Source organism: Molothrus aeneus, chromosome 20, assembly GCF_037042795.1.
Source record: "Molothrus aeneus isolate 106 chromosome 20, BPBGC_Maene_1.0, whole genome shotgun sequence".
Taxonomy (NCBI): domain Eukaryota; kingdom Metazoa; phylum Chordata; class Aves; order Passeriformes; family Icteridae; genus Molothrus; species Molothrus aeneus.
Window position 1 is genome coordinate 3,463,500 of NC_089665.1, and position 17,058 is coordinate 3,480,557.

Sequence of the window (17,058 nt, forward strand, 5' to 3'; positions counted from 1 at the left end):
CCAGGGTATGAACCCACTCCTGTCCCCTTACTCGAGTTGCTGAGAGATCTCCTTCCTGCTCTCTTCTTTCCACTTGGCAAAATCCTCCTTCAGCTTTTTAAGCTCCCCCTCCAGCTTCTTCATCTGGAAAGGTCAGTGACAGTAGAGTCAGGGCACAGACATCATGTTGTCCCAGCGTGGGGGCCCTTTAGCTGCATGGGCAGAGCCAGGGTCCTCCACCCAGTCCTGAGAGCCTGATCCCAAAACCCGCTCTTGGAATCACGTTGAAGTTCCCCATGAGAGCCCAAAGATTACACGACCCAACAACTCACTAAGGCAAGGGAGTCCTTAAGCTTCTTTATGTCGTCTTCCATGACGATCTGTGCTGTCTTTATCCTTTCAACCTCATCACGGAGATCCTTGATGAGAGCCATGTCCTAGGAGAGAGCAGTGCTGGCAGTGAGCCTCTGGGAGGGTCAATGGGGACCCGCAGGCCCTTGGCCCCTGCTGTGGTTTGTGGAGCCCTGGGGACAGGGCAGGGCCAGGCTCAGCCAGGCTTTCAGGGCTCTGCAGGCAGCACGGTCCGTGCATGGAGCAGGGCCAAGGGTGCCGAGCCTCCAGCCAGCAGAGCAGAGGGCACGGGCTGCGGTCTCAGACCCAAAATTTGCTCCCAGCAGCAGTTCACCTCGTCCCGTGACATCAGGACCTTGTTCATTTCCTCTGTCACATGACGCTGGCCAGCCTTTATCTTTTCAATCTCCTCGAGATGCTGGGAACTCTCTGTGGTCTAGGAGAAAGCATTGTCAGACACAAGTCTCTGGTGAGGGTGTTTAGGAAACATGACCTTAGAACCACAGTGACCTGCACAGACCTGGGCCTCCTGGAACTTCTTCAAGTCCTCTGACATGCGGGAAGCTTCTGCCTTTATGCCACCAATCTCCTCGCGAATAAGCTGTGAAACAGGCCCAGAAACAGAGATGTCAGAGGTGATGGCCAGGGCAGCAACACCCCAAAGAGCCCCACCCTGGCACGGGCAGCCCGTGGCACAGCCAGGTGAGCAGGGAGAGTCCCGGTGCCACCTGCCCCAGCTGGGCTCAGTGCCAGAGCACTGAAGCCCATCCAGAGAGCAAAGAGCCCCTGGCAGAGGCCCTGCCAGGGCACTGAGGGCAGAGCCAAGCACGGCTGTCTGAGCAAGTGGGGAGGGGCTGTCTGCTGGGGGAGTGCCCAGGGGCCAGGAAGAGCCTCTACCTTGGACATCTGTTTCTTGAAGTCTTCATTCTCTTTCTTCATCTTTTTCATGTTAGTGGCCACATCAGCCAGTGAGGGGCCACTCAGCTGGCCTGGCCACGGCTCCTCACTGGTCAGGTACTGCACGTCCAGGTGCTCCAGCACGGCCTGCAGCAGTTTTCTCATGGCTGCAAAATGGACGGCCCCATTGTTGGGCATCCCGATTGCAAGATCCAGCATCTGGGAGAGGCTGAGTGTGTCCAGGAATGTTGCCATGTCTGCACACACTCGGTCCCTGATTTGTCACAAGCCTTCCTGTCAGTTGGGTCTGTCAGGGGTGAGCAAAATGGATGACAGAAGGGATGAACAAAATGGTTGATGGAAGCACAGAACAAAATTGATAATAAAATGGACGAGTAGCCAGCAGGCTCCTTCCTCATCCCTTGCAGGACTGGAGACTGCCCTGCTGATGCCCCTCCTCAACACAACTCTCATTGCCAGGCAACGCTCCCCAGTCCAATCTCAGGAACCAGTGGGTCCCAGACTCATGAAGTCATAGATTAATGGAGTCTTGGAATTATGTGATTTAGAATGGATGACCATTGATTCCTTTGTTTGCTAAATATAGATAACTAAGTCAAAAGTTTTGTGTGTGTGTGTGTGTGCCTGTAACTCTCCCCTCTACATGCCCTGACCAGAATAAAATAATGCCTAATTCTCTAATACTTGAATGTCAGTGTTTGAGGATTTCATTTATCCTAGTTTTGGTGACAGTTTCTAATGACCCAGATGGGACTTTCCTCCTTCTTTTGCTCCATGGATTCACGGGATCGAGAGGACTCCAGTGCACTCCAGAGATTTTTCAGGGAGATCCTCTGATGCCCTAATGCAGTGAGTTCAAGGCAAAGAGCCCTGGGATTTTAGTAAGGTAGTTTCAGACACACTGTTAACTCCAGGTGCAGGAATTCTGGTAATGGCAAATGTGGGGGAAAAGGCTGAGAGAGGGCATGCTCAGAATGTCAGCAGGGAATGCTGGATCAATCTTTCCCTCCTGCACATCCCTGGTGGGAGGAGGTGGAAAACACTGTCACTGTGTTGGTATGGACCAATGGAATTCCAGGGAAATCAAAAGCAGTGGATCCAGTAAGGATTCAGTTGGAGCCTGAGAGAGGACTGGTTATGCAGAAAAATTATTCGTTGAAGTTAGAAGCTAGAAGAGGGTTAGAAGAATGAATTGCTAAAGTTTGCAAGATGGATCACGAAGGGAATGTGAGTCCCAATATAGGACTGCTCTCCTGCCGGTAAAGGAAGCACAGACTAAGGAACACAGGCCAGTACAAGATGTCAGAGCTGCCAATGAAATAGTGTGAGACTCAGACCCAGTGGTAGCAAGTCATTATACAAGTCCTTTTGACCCCAGTTAAGGAATCTGATGAGTCCTGATGTGTCCACTGTTGTGGATGTTAAGGATGCTTTTTTCTGCATTGCTCTTGAAACTGAAAGTCAACTCTTGTTTCTTAAATGGAAAGTTCCTTGATAGGCCATGAAACCCAACTGGAGTGGAACGTTTTTCCTCCAGGGTTCAAAAATCACCCCACATTGTTTGAGAAATGCCTCGATTGGAGACAAGTTAGGAGGAAACATCTCCTCTAAAGAAAACAGGTTTGGGCACTCCCTGCCACCCACAGCAAGGAATTTTTTGGAGGAAAGTGAAAAAAGCTGTTTATTTACCACACAGAGTGCAGGCAGGCATTGGAAAAAGAACAAATAATGTTAGATAATCAAACCTTTTGCAGAGAAAGCTGGAGGATTCAGAGCTCTTTCTGTCAGTGTGGCTCAGCTCCTCCCAGCCCGGAGCCAGGTTTGCCATCCCAGGGCCTCCCCTGCAGCCATGGCGCAGGGCTCCCGGAGATCTTCTGGTGTTTTGGACCAGGGAAAAGCCAAACAGTTCCAGGAGAAGCTACCACAGTCCTGGAAAGACTTCTTGCATTATCAAAGAACAAGAAGCCAGCAAAAAGCCAAGATGTACTCCCTCTGTCTGTGCTGCACAACACAGCTGAGCGAGCCTGGGGGAGGATGGGTGAACACCACACCAAAAGAATTCCACCGCTTTCCACCCCTCTCTCAGACCTAGCTTAAAGTTACGGGACCCATGTCTGGGCATAAAGCAGACAATAGGGGACACAGTCTCCTACTGTCACCCCAAGACAAGAACCAATTGGAAAAAGATTTGGAGTTATGGTGTTACAATTCAAATTTATTTTATTGATGCCTTGTTAAGTGGTTCATCCTGTTGTACCCCCATGTTCTCCCCAAGTTGGTTTACCCCTGGGTTTTACCCTCCCTCAAAGCTGTCCCTCATGCCATTCCCCACCCCTTGTTCCAGCTCTTTCCCTGCCTGTCAAGATAACCCAGCCCTTGATTCCTGGGCCTTCTCTGCCACTCAAACCTCAGGCCAATCCCAGTCTGCAATGCCCCTTTAGAATTCCCCTACTCCTCGAAGCCCCATTGGCCCATGTGGCCCATCCTCTCCACCCTCCTACCCAAATTGGCCCCAGATTGATGGAATCCCCTCCCTCCTCCCCTGAGGATTCCCTATTGGTTAGCTGTTTGTGTCCACCCCTGACTTGTATCTGTATAAAACCCTTTGCTCAGGAGCACCCAGGGCTCTTTGCTTCAGCTCTCGTTGTGTTCCTTGTGGGACATCAAGACAGAAAGCCTCTGCCTGGTCCCTGTTGTGTCTTGTATGTGGCACCTTAGAGCAAGGGATGTAAAGGATCGGCCTCTGGTAAATCCCCATACTGAGGCAGTTCCCCACTCCTGGAGAGGCTCTGGAGTTCAAAGAGCTGGCCAGGGCTGTGGCAGCCAATTCAGTGTAGGAAAAGGAGAATGAGGATATTGTTTTGCTATAGTATGTAAGTGATCTTTTCCTTGATACGGAAACTCAAGGGGATGCATGGAAATAATTCTAAGCTTACTGACCTTTTGGGGGCAAGCCAGTTACAGGGTATCCAAGAAGAAGGCCCAGAGTGCCAAAGAGCAAGTTACCTATCTGAGGTTCACCATTTCCCAGGACCAGCAAAGCCTTGGAACCAAAAGGACAGAGCCAAACTCCAGAGCCAAGGTCTGTTTGCAAGTTAAGAACATTTCTAGGAAGGGGTGGTTGGTGTGGGCTCTGGATTCCTAATTCTGGCCTATGGGTAAGACCTTTATATGAGGCCTTGAGAATTGCCCAAGGAGGTGCTACAGTGGACTCCAGAATGGCAGAGGCTTTCAGAAACCCCAGGAGAGCTCTAATGTCAGCCCTGCACAGGCATTGCCTGACTTGACCAAGCCTCTTGAGCAGTTTGTTCATGAATGCTGGCGTGTTGTGCTACGGGTGTTGGCTCAGAGGTTATGGACATGGGAAAGGGCCATAGGATATTTTTCCAAACAAGTGGGCAGTGTCAGTTAAGGGATGTCCCTTAACTGCCTTTGACTTGTAGCAGCAACTGCCTTTTAATGCAAGAAGTGCAAAATGGACCATGGGCCAAAAGATGACTGTTCATGTTCCACCCTTGGCCCTCTCAGTTCTAGGACAAAAAGGAGGCCACTGGTTACCCCCAGGTCAAATGCTAAAGTGTCGAGTTGTTGTGCAGGGTGATGTGGAACTGCAAACAACTCCTTTGCCTTGCACCAGCCACGTTCCTGGGATCTGTACCAGAAAGAAGCCTCACAACATGGCTGTGTTCATCAGCTTCACTCCAGCAGAGGAGATCCTCTGGGAGAAGATCCAGACTGGGAATTGTCCAGAAGTGGGAGCAATTTTGTGAGCAAAGGAAAGCAGCAGTTTGGGTGTGCAGTAGGGCCCAGTCCAAGCCATCCCATTACCTCTTACCACCCCTGCACACAAGGCTGAGCTGCTCAGTCTATGGCAGCCTGGAATTGTCATAGGGAAGAAGGGGAACATATGGGCTAATTCTAAGTGTGCATTTGGAGCAGTACATGCCCCAAGTTCTTCCCTTCAAGAGCAGCCATCCACCCACCTCCTGCCCCTTTCCAAACTCTGCTCTGTTCACCCTTAGTCCTTCCTGCTTCTTCAGCAGCAATGTTTGGGTGAGGGGATACAGAGTTGAATTATGAGCCAGAGGAGAAAATAAACCATGGAGGACTCTCAAATCTGCTTTCAAGCATTGGGAAACCTGACAACGTGGATAGGAAATATATTTCCTGCACCTTGACCTTTTCAGCCACCTTCTGCTGTTGCTTTGTCAGACATGTGAATATGGGAGACTCCAGCAAATCCTCTCTGGCACATCCTCTTAGCTTTAATGTCTCTAATCATTATTGCCTTGGTTTGTTTTTTTACCTTTTAAGATTTTTTCTTATCCCTAATTTCTTGAGCTTTTTATTGCATACAGTATGAGAAAGAAAACCAGCATCAAAGGCAGCTGTCTGCAGTAGTGATCAATCAAGTTAATTTCCAGTGACATGACAAGGCTTGTAATAAGGAGCTCATCTAGGGAAAACTATAGCAAAGTAAGTTCCTTTCAATGCTGTATTGTTTATTGTCCAAATATGTCTTGCAAGAGATTGGAGGAAGATGAAATAAGAACGATGAAGAAGAACAAGAACAGTAAATGAGCAATTAATCACGAACTTGAAATAAGAACAGTGAATAAAGAACAATGAAATAAGAATAGGAAGTTAGAACAAGAAACTATTTAGAACATTACTACAGAACATGAATGAAGAATGAAGAAAATGAACTGGAGAATGAAGAACATTAATTAAACTGTCTTGTCTGCCTTCTTGACTTTTTTCATTGGAGGCTCCATTCCAGCTGGAGACCTTGGCTGTGGATGTTGTCTTCTGTATGGGTGAAAGAAGAACATGATGAAGTTAATTCAAAACAGTTCCTCTCCCCACTTGTTTTCCTCTGAAATTTGGTTTATGTGTTTTCTTTCCTCTCCATATGCTCATGTGAAAGCATCTCTCAGCTGCTGCCATAACACTGCTGCCCATGGAAGAACTTGGTGCCATGGAGAAGTTCCTGCTGCCAGGGCAGAAGAGCAGCTACTGTGTGAGTGCAAAACATCCAGGAGGGTCCATCTCTCTCCACTCTTCTGTGCCCAATGAACTTCCAGAGCTATGGGTGGATTTTAGAGACTCTGCATTGCTGCTTCAGGATAGTGGACTTGTCCTGTTCTTGACCTGCAGTTGTTATTACCTTGCTTACAGAATCTGGGGTTTTGGGGTGACCTCTGGGATGGATCAGCTACAGAGGCAACACTCCCTGCCCCAAAGGACAGGTGGTGGCCAGAGTGGTGGCTTTGCCACTCAGACATTTCCCCATGGCTTCTCTTGGTCACTTTTGGTCAGTGCAATTAAATCCATACTTACAAATTAATAATTGGGATGGCATATTTCCCACTGGGAGTAAGCATTGCTCCCTTTGTGTTGGGGTCCTTCACCTCCACCATAAAACTCATGGGAATTCCTGAGCTCCTTTTAAGCCTGGGAACAGGGCTGGTAGATGATGATGGAACAGGACCCAAGGGTGGCTTCAGGTCACTGCAAGTTTTTGGGGGTAAAAAAAGAGGAAGGTAGGAATGTGTGTCCCTTGTCAGAACAGATCCCTTGTCAGAGATAAATGTGATTATTCCATGTTCTTCCAAGACCAGCTCTGACCTTACCAACACTTACTTGAGGGGCTCATAGTAACGGCAGGACTGGATCATCATGGCTTTGATCTTGTCCTCCTCTGCAGCATTGGCCTCAGCCAGATTTGGGGTCTGTGTGACAGGGGAGGGTTGGACATACACGTGAAGAACACATTTGAGCCTCCACAGCCAAAGACAACAGCCTCCATGCAGCCTAGGAGAGATCAGCCTCTGGAGGTTTTGCTTTCACAGATACTCCTTCACAAAAGCAACCATTTCAGAGATTTAATAAATGGGTGTTTCATTGACACGGTGTTTTTGTACAGGGACATGATCCAGAGCCACCTCTCTGGAATAATTTCCATCAACATTTACAGAAAAATTTGCAGACACTTCACCAATGTGTTTGAACCCAAATGGTTTACAAAACACAACCAAACCCCACCTAGGAATGGACCCAGATTCAAATATGGCACTTTTTACAAAGTAATGATGATGCCAAAATCATTTACACTGTCTGCAGTCAAACAAAGGAGATTGTGTTATCCACTGTCCCCAGACCCCAATTTATGAACAAGTGCAGCAACCAAAGAATAGATCTATAGCTGTCATGGCCAAAAATTCAAAACTCAAGCCTCACAAGTGTTCTTGTTCCAGAAATGTTTGTTTTGGCTGCTGCAAACCTCCCTGAAATGTCCATAACTTACAGCCAGTTCAATTCTTCTGTACACATTTGTACAACACAAACTGTTAGTTTCCAGTGCAAAACTGATGATACAAATTGGGAAACAGATGCTGAAGTGCTGCTGCTTTGGCTCTTGAAAAGGAGTAATGCTGCAAGATTATGTTGGGGCTGATAAGGTGCTCTCCTTTCCTCTTCCCAACCTGGGAACTTCTCTTTCTGGGATAGTATCACAACATACATGCATTTTAAACTTAAAATAAACACCCTAAGTTATTAAAAATACAGTTTTGATCACATTATCACAATTATCCAGCTGTAGATCACAGTATAAGGTTTAAAAAGACTAAGCAAATTAATTTTTTTCAAGTATTTGACAAACAATATCTCTATACCTTAATGAGCTGGGCCAGAGAAAGAGGGGCAGAAGAGTCAGAAATCTGTTCACAAAATAATTAAACCATATTCATGTTCAATCTCCAGAAAATTAATGCAAGGCTGCACTGTTCAGCATAAAGTGCAGAGTGTAGGAAGAAGTGTGAGGCTGGGGTTTTACGTACTGCCTTGGATGTTCCCCTCACTGGCTCATTTTGGTTCCTGGCAGAAGAAACAGAGGTGATCAGAACTTAAAATGAAGCATTTGGACCCAGCATCAAGCAGTGAAAACCGACAAGAACACCTGAACCTCAAACCATTATGTTCTCATAGTTGAGTGAATGTGGGAGTTTATTTGTCTTCATAAACTCTTCTCTCTTGGTACCTCCAATGCAACGAAAGCCCCCAAAATCTCATTTCTATTGCCACCAGTTACACAGGAGTGTAGTTTCTTAGCCAGAACAGTGATATGGGCAATACTCAGGAGTGCAGGTTTCTTACAGTGAAAAATGATCCCTCCTCTGCCAAAGCAATACCAGAACTGCCAGCAGCTCCATCTCCAGAATGGTGTTTCTCTGTGAGAGCCCTGTGTTCACATCTCTGCCATCCTTAAGCACGAGAGGGCCAAGTGCCCAGTGCCTTACAGATGCTACAGTGACTACAAATACTGGTAGAAAGGTCACCTGAAAGCCTTTCCTAGGGGTTGGTGCAATTTAGGAGCTCTGTGGGGGAAAAAAAAAAAGAGTCTTAATTGGCAGAATTTCCTTTCAGGTGATCTTGAAAATGCAACAGTATTTTGTGAGCTATTTATTACATTTGCAAACTTGCTGAGATTCCACGCACTCAGAGATCTGTGTCTGATTCAGGTGCTCAGGAACCAGACACACAACCCCTGTGAGAGCAGATCCTCATCCCTCCCACACAGCAGCCACTCTGCCAGGTATTTCTGCCTTGTTTCCAGCTGGAGGGACAGAAAGCTCCTCTGCCTGGGAAACTGCCATCACTGCAGCTGCACAGCCATTGTCATCACACACAGGAGCTGATGGGATCTGAGCACTGCCTGCATCCATCCTCCCACTGCAGGGCAGCACCACAACACCAGGGGAGAGCCATCCAGCCCAAAGGGGAGGATGCTGTGACAGGCCAGCATGAAGCATCCATATTTGCATTAACCCCAAACCCCAAACCAAATGTTTAGAAGCACAACACTGAGACCTCCAGAATTCTTGGTCTCTCTTCTACAGACATAGTGTAAAAGCCCCAGATTTTGGGTGCAAGATACCTGCCAGATACCCCAGAGTTCCCAAACCCACCTTCCCCAGTGCAAGAAATAGTCAAGTACTGAGAACCAGACTCTTCTCAGATGGGAACACATTAAAAGTTTATTTCTAATAATATGTAATTGTTACAGTGTGTACCTGTCATTACTACAAAGCCAAAAAAAGCAAACACATAAAATCTGTAATCTCCTCATGCAGAGGAAACAGGATCTGTGACTTGGCTCTCAGCCCAATCATCCCAAGAACAAAAGCAAGAATCACCATAGGATTTACCATTGTTGGAGTTTGAACCCTACATCCCCACAAACCTAACAGAGTGAGTCTGCTTTGGAGCAGACGCATTAAAATCTACCCCATGAAAAAGGAAATTAGCAGCAGCTTTGACCAGATGCAGTCCAAGTGCCTCTGCAAACCCATATCCAGAAAAGAAGTTCACAGCCTGACATCCCTCCCAGGGAATCCAGAGCTTCATGGATACTCACGTGGCTTGAGCTGGGACCCTCTTCACAATCACTGAGACGTTCTTGGGGATCTGTGCATCATCAGAGTATTCTGAGAACAGCACAAGTGCAGAACAAGTGTGAGTCAGTTGGGAAGAATGGATATAGACATGGAATTAGATGGCACATCACAGAATCCCTTTAGAGCTGTAAAAGTCAGTTTATATGCACCACTGTGGTTTCCCACCCTGGCTTTTGTCCCCAGGGCAGAGCAGGGCTCCCACAGTCTGTGGCACTGTGTGGCTGATCTGTGCCACTGCCCCTGGGTGTGGTGGTGTTTGAAGGCCCCCAGGGTGAGGGAAGAGATGAGAATCTTGACTCCATGTTTCAGAAGGCTGATTTGTTACTTCATGATCTATATCATATTAAAATAAAATTATATACTAAAACTATACTAAAGAATAGAGAGAAAGGATTTCATCAGAAGGCTAGAAAAGGAATGAATAATAAAATCTTGTGACTGACCAGAGTCTTGACACAGCTGGACCTGTGATTGGCCATCAAGTAGAAACAATTCACATGAGACCAATCAAAGATGCACCTGTTGGTAAGCAACCTCCAAACCACATTCCAAGCAATCAGATAATAATTGTTTACATTTCATTTCTGAGGCCTCTCAGCTTCTCAGGAGAAAAATCCTAGCAAAAGCATTTTCATAAAATACGTCAGCGACACCTGGGTGGCCCCGGTGCCTGAGCCCCACTCACCTTCATTGGTCTCAGCTTTGAGGATCTGCAGGTCACAGTTGGCCACCTTGAGCCTCTCACGGGCCATGATCTGGCGCTTGAGGTCGGCCAGGGAGATGCTGTGGCCATGAAATGTGACCACATCATAGCCCAGCTTGGAGGAGAACTTGTAGTGCACACCCGACATGGCCCCGAGCGCCAGCCCCGGCTCCTCGGCACTCTCTGCCTCCCAGCCTGAGCTGCCTGGGGTGGCTCGGGCACCTCTGCCTGGGGCTGCCAGGGCAGCCAGGACAGACCACAGAGCACTGGGCACCCAGCCAGAGCATTGTGACCTCGTGGTGTGGTGCTGTGGAGCCATGGAACCCCAGAGCTCTGCTCAAAAGGACCCTCATTATCCTCAGCACACACAGAGAGCAGGCACAGAGCACCAGGGTGGGGCACTGAGGAAGGCTCCGTGTCTGCCTCTGTCACCCTGTTCTTCTAAAGTTCTTCTAAGCCTTCTGATGTTTACATTTTTGTAATGGTATTTTTGTGATGGTGTTTGAGGGTCCCCAGGATGAGGGAAGAGATGAGAATCTTGACTCCATGTTTCAGAAGGCTGATTTATTATTTGATGATACATATTATATTAAAAGAAAATTATATACTAAAACTATACTAAAGAAAGAGAAAGGAGACATCAGAAAGCTAGAAAAGAATGAATAATAAAATCCTGTGACTGACCAGAGAGTCCGACACAGCTGGCTGTGATTGGTCATCAAGTAAAAACAATCCATGTGAGACCAATCAAAGATGCACCTGTTGATAAACCATCTCCAGACCACATCCCACAGCCATCAGATAGTTATTGTCTACATTTCATTTCTGAGGCATCTCAGCTTCTCAGGAAAAAAATCCTAGTGAGAGGATTTTCATATAATAGGTCAGTGACAGTGTTTCTCACACACTTTTCATGTAAATAATGATTGTTTTGCATTCCTTTCTGGAGGAGGAAAGAATTGTAGACTGTTGGTTTAACCAGTGTGGTTGGAGAGATGGCAATTTCATCCTCCAATCCATGGTCACTTTTGGAATTCTATAAATATCAAAGTCCAGAAATAAACGTGCCTTTTTTACTTTAGACATCTCAGTGTGTGAGTATCATTCATTTTGTGTTGTATTGTGATATTCCTCAATGGTCCTTTCTGATGAAGGCTGGACGTCCTCCTCACCGTGCCCTTTCCACCTCTCTCCTCCAGGCATGTGCAGCCTCCTTTTGGCTGTTTCAGTGATTTTCTCACTGCTTTCAGCAAGCTCTGCCCTTCATTTCTGCAAGTTCTCTTCCCTGTTTCTTGCCATGTTTCATCCTGGGTCTCTAGCTTGTGACTAAAATTTGGTAGCTCCTATATTGGTTACCAGGTATTTTATGCTTTTCCCAGTCTGCCTAGGCACAGCGCTTTTAACCCTTTCGGTGCCAAGACCCTGCACTGCACAGGGTCAGGGAGCTGCTGGAGACACAAGAAGGCCTTACCCACCTTGAAAAAAAAAATAATCAGGTGATATCAGGGATATCTGCACAGACTCTGTGACAGCTCTGGGATAAGGCTGCATGGACAGGTTTCATGGTGTTGTCATCAGGCACCTGTAATTTTCTTGGGGCTTTGCTCTGGAATAAAAACCAGCACCTGCAAACCTCAGCTGCTCTTGAAAAGAATTTAAAACTTTCAGGCAATCTTGGTAGAGGAGAATTTTATATCCGGGAAAAGCAGGAGCCAGGAAGCAAGGGGAAAATCATTCCAGCTTTTCCCTATATCTTAAGCACTTTTCTATAAAGGAACTACAGCCCCTGGATGCAGGAGAACATGGCAGGAAGAGATGGATGTTCCCTTACTTTATGGGCAGTGCTGAGCCAGGGCACAGGCCACAGGCAGTCAAGGAAATTCCCAGCTGAGAGGTTGTACCATGAAAAAACCACCAAGCCCTGGCATAAATCCATCCAGTCCTGCCTCAGGGGGACAGCAGAACTCTGTGATGCTCAGAGCATCTCCGTGGACATGGTGGGAACAAGGGACAAGAGAGGCAGGGGCTGAGGGGTGGCAGCTCCTCCTGGACTGATTCACTGCCATCCCCATTTCCATGTGCTCTGGAGGGCTGTGCTGGATGACCTGGAAGGACTGAGGATGATCCATCAGTCTGTGCAAAATGAAGGTGGCACTGCTCAAACACACATGGATCAATGCTGAGGTGCAGGGAGGTGGGTCTGGCACAGCACCCTGCAACACTCTTCACCTCAGGGCATTGTGGAAATGTCAGTGAGGGACTGGGGAGACAGAAAATAATCATGGATTAATAAATGGCACAACCACTCAGAGGCTTGGGAGACACTCGATGGCAGGAGCTGCCCAGCCAGGAGATGGTGCTGGGCTTCCTGTCCCCACCTCTGGCATGGGGTGCACAAGAGCAAACACCTCTGTGACCAGCTCAGCTCCTCCCCAGGACAGCTCTGCAGCCTCCCAGGCACCTGCAGAGCCCAAACACAGATGGCTCCAGGTCACTGCTGGGGCCCAGGGCAGAGGGATCAGTGCCACAGCCCTGTGGCCCCAGCCCCTTCCAGCTCATGACACTTTGTGCTCTGCAGAACACCCTGAACACGCCCCAGCAGCCCCAGGATGCCCAACTTCAGCCACAGAGTTTATTGTTCAGTAGGAGCTCACCACACCAGCAAGCCAGGACAAGGGGGATGGTACATGAATACAGATGTTGAGGAGTTACACAGACAGATTTGTACAGCTTTTGTACAGAGGAAGAAAATGAATCAAATAACAAAATAGACATTAGCAGTCAAACATTTTTTTTGTCTTTTTTTTTTGTATCATACTAACAAAATCTGATAGCCAAAAAATGACTAAGCTACAAAATTGTAATACATACTGTATGGGTAAAAGGTTATCATCCATTTATACATCTAGTATCATCTTTTTTCTGGTAACTTACAGGAAGCCTATAGGATCTTAGTGTATTAATAACTCCCTACAGATAGTGCTGAGCTGCTAAAGCTGCTGAATAACAGAGTATTGGAATTTTCATTAAGACTTTTACAGTGCCATTTGCATTGTTTTGTTTAATGAAACCCTTATGCATCTCTACTGCAAGTCAGAGGAGCTGCTGGTGGCTGGGGGGAGGCAGGAGCTGTAAGGCCTTGGCTGGCAGCTTGGCACCTGTCATTGCAGAGCTGTGACACCCAGGCAGTTTGGTGCCATCGTTCCACAGGGTGCCAGCACGGTGCTGCCCTTGCTCCAGCTCTCTGGATGCTGCAGGAGGGATAAGCTGACATTCCCAAGCAAGACTCATTCTTTTCCCCTTTGGTCTTGAGAAATAGAGAAGAAATCACTCCACAGTAAGTAGTCTCCATCCCAAGGGCTGCTTTGCAGTGGGTAAGGGCTCAGCTCTCAGCAGAACAGCAGCACTGACTGTCAGGGCACTGCCCCTGGCTGTGGGGCTGCTCCTTCCCTCGGAGCCCAGCTCTGTGTCACCCCCTGCTCCCCACCCTGCACCCCTGCTCAGGACCCACCTGCAGCTGGAAAACCAGCATGGCACTCTCAGGCTGGGAGAAAGGCTGGGGAAAGCACAGCCCTCCCTTAGCAGCTCCCAGGGATCGAGGTAAGAGCAAGGCTGAAGCCAAAGGGGGAGTGAAGGCACAAACAGGAACCAGCCCGGATCAACAACAGGACAAGGGGACATCACCACTGCTCCAGGGCCCCAAAGTCTCCCAAAGCCAGCAGGACCAAGGATTGTGAAGCACTTTATACACCACCACATAGGTAAAAATAGCACTTAAACTTACAAATAAATAGAGGGGATGGGGAATCTCCCCCTTGTCCTTTCCAAGTTTGTCCCTAGTGTGGTCTCTTACCACCTCAGGAGGGCAGCCAGAGGCTGGTGCCCTGGGGAAGCCTGTGCTGATTTTGGACAGGGAGGAAGTGAGTGAGTGCAATCCCTCCTTACACTGGGCTGAGCTGAAGCCCACATGAGCACACAAATATCTGCTGGCATTTTGGATGGTCCTGTTTGGGAGCAGCTCCCATGGACCTGCACCCCAGAGAGGCTCCAACCCTCAGCCCTGCCACACAGTGACCACAGAGCCTGCACAGAGAGCCAAGCAGTGCCAACAGCTCCTGGCTGATCCTCAGGGAGCAGCAGAGTCATTTACAGCCAGAGAAGGCCATCAGCACTAGCTCTGAACCTGCTCTGAACCCCTCTGCTCCTGTGCTGCATTGTCTCCTGAGCTGAACAGGAAAAGCCCCAGGTCAGGGAATGGTGCCTGGGAAGAGGCAGGAGCCAGAGAGTCTTCCAGCCTGGCAACTTTGGATCTGATCAACAGAACCAAAAATATGGTCCCCATGGGGACTCCCAGGGGATCCCACTCTGTGCAGAGCCAAAGGGAGGTGGAAAGCAGAAATATCTCTACTGCAGGTGAAGGCAGCTGGTCACGAGTTACTGGAAGACCCAAACAGGAAAACAAATTACAAACCAGAATGGGGCCTCCCTCTTGCAGGTGCCCAGGGAAGCCCACAGGGTCTGCAGACATGACTTCAGAGACCATCCAGCCAACAGGAGCATTTGGGGAACATCAGCCCTAAATTCTTCAAATCAGCAGTGAGGTATTCACTAATGAGGGCTGTAACAAACAAAAACTCCCTCTGGGACTTTCCAAAATCACTTAGATGATGAATACTCAGCCAGAAGGGTTTTGGAGACCACTCCTACAATCCCTTGGGAAACTCCCAGAGCTGGGCAGAGATGTGGCAATCTTCCTGGTGATTTGTAAGAGCTGAAGAAACACTTCTACAAGGCAGGATGGAATCCTACATGAATTCTTTCCAGCCAGTTCCATCCCACGCTCTGCCTCCTGCTACCATGAGCAGATTTCTGCTGTGATTTCTGACCTGTTTTACTTCCCCTTCCTCTCCCATCCTCCTCTGAAGGACAGGAGATCACCAATCCTCTGTCAGGTGAGAAGGGTCAAGTGTTCAATGTCATTCTCTTCATGGCAGAATCACAGTCCTGAAACTCAAGTCTTTCCCAGGCTGCCCCTGGCTGCCCATCCTTCAAAGAAGCAGGAGTCTGGCAACCCACAAAGAGGAAGTGACACAACTTGGTGGGAAATCAGGGCAAAGAGCAACAGAGCTGATGTGCCCTCGTGTTCACCTGCTGGGGGTCTGGCTCAGATCTCCTCTCCCATCTTGTCCTGTCACAGGTGCCCCATCATAGCAGAAGGCTGGAGGAGGTGGCACTAACTGGGAGAAGCCTGGAAAAATATTGCTGTGACTGCTCCCTGTGCTGCTGAAGAGTGACCCTGAGCTGGGCTCTTTCACACCTTTGAGAGCATGTTGTCACCTTCCTCTGCCCTATTACCACTTGGGAGCCGTGGTGCAAAGCTGGAGTAAAGCCTTGGGAAGAGGGAACAAGATCCTCTGCTGGTACAGACACAGGAGCTGTGTGGGCTCTGCTCTTGGATTGCCTCTGCTCCAAACACACCCAGGTCATGCACAGAGGATTGCTGAAGCCATCAAAGGCTCACAGCAGCACCTCCAGCTCATCCATCTCGGGCAGCAGGGGCTGGGCATCACACTGGAGAGCCAAGGACAGCTCTGGAAAGCACCAGGCAATCACAGTGAGCTGTTAAATTGCACAGGCAAGGAGGGAACCTTTTGTTCAGAGCATCTGTCCCACACTGAGTGCCCCCAGCATGGAGCTCCAAGGCCAGCAATGCTGGGATCCAGCACCTGTGGAGTCCTGAGCTCAAAACAGAGCCCAGGAACCCCCCAGGAGAGAGGGGGACCAAGCTGGACAGATGGCTCTGGCACAGGACTCCAGCAGCCTGCTCAGAGATCCCACTGCAGGAAAAAGGGCCAAGGTGTGCCTGACCCCAACTCAGAGCCACCACAGCTTCTTCCCCAAATGCCAGGGGAGAAGAAACAAAATAAATACCCCTCTGAAACTGGATTATTTCCCACCACATGCTATAATACAAGAACTAAGTGCATGTTCTGCTCTAAACCAGTGATGTCTTCCAAAAGGGAGGAGGGGAACACGTCCCCAAACCTCACATCATCAGCCCAGCAGGTCTCACTCACTTGTGCAGGTCCTCAGGACACCAGGGAGTGTGGGAGGGAAGGGACAGACCCCGTGGGAAGGGTGCAGCCTGTGGGCACATGCTTTGAACACCACAGCAAATCCCTCTGCAGCTCCTGTGGGGTCCCACTGACACCTGAGCCACAGGTCAGGGCAGCTGTCATCCAAACCACGTCAGCTGGTGGGACAAGGGCAGCTCAAACAATACAAATTCCACAGTCAAAACCAATACAAGTAAGAAACCAAACCCAGAGAGGTCCTTCTGCTCCCTCCTGGAACAATGGCTGTCTTGGAAAACTGGACTCTGGGATTGTCCTGATTACATCAGTTAGTTTAGTACATTATAAACATTGTCCTGCTTTAAAGTGAAAATACTGTGTGTGGTCTTTTGGAGGTGCTAAAGCCAGATGTGGTGTTGTTTTTCCTGACTGTGCAGAGGAGCTGATACTGGCGTGAAATGATCCTTTCCACCTCTTCTCTATCAGAGCTTCTCCTGGAAAAAAACAGAACTTGTTAGGCAAAAGCACAGAGGTTTTTTGGGAAGCACAGAGGTTTTTTTGGAAGAGGTGGGGA

At 48.5% G+C, this 17,058-nt stretch overlaps 2 protein-coding genes across 4 annotated transcripts in view; both read right to left on the bottom strand.

Annotated features, from left to right (window-relative positions):
* Positions 1–9,275: 9,275 nt before the first annotated feature.
* On the bottom strand, positions 9,276–10,643 carry LOC136565202 (E3 ubiquitin-protein ligase RBBP6-like). Its single transcript, XM_066563681.1, has 2 exons — positions 10,393–10,643; positions 9,276–9,737 (listed from the first exon to the last, which is right to left on the bottom strand). The coding sequence occupies exons 1-2, from the start codon at positions 10,556–10,558 to the stop codon at positions 9,664–9,666; spliced, it is 240 nt and encodes a 79-aa protein (XP_066419778.1). The 5' UTR covers positions 10,559–10,643; the 3' UTR covers positions 9,276–9,663.
* Positions 10,644–13,028: 2,385 nt separating this feature from the next.
* Positions 13,029–17,058, bottom strand: part of CLIP2 (CAP-Gly domain containing linker protein 2) — a 99,677-nt gene continuing 95,647 nt past the window's right edge. For all 3 annotated transcript variants that reach the window (XM_066563249.1, XM_066563250.1, XM_066563248.1), the window contains one exon: positions 13,029–16,978. In XM_066563249.1, the coding sequence (XP_066419346.1) occupies positions 16,967–16,978 (12 nt within the window). In that variant the 3' untranslated portion in view covers positions 13,029–16,966. The remainder of the gene's footprint in view (positions 16,979–17,058) is intronic.

What these genes read in the sequence shown, in the direction of transcription:
- LOC136565202 (XM_066563681.1), bottom strand. Translation starts at nt 10,558, where the DNA reads ATGTCGGGTGTGCACTACAAGTTCTCCTCCAAGCTGGGCTATGATGTG. An exon ending in CAAAGCTGAGACCAATGAAG is followed by an intron (nt 9,738 to 10,392) that starts GTGAGTGGGGCT and finishes TGCTGTTCTCAG; the next exon opens with AATACTCTGATGATGCACAG.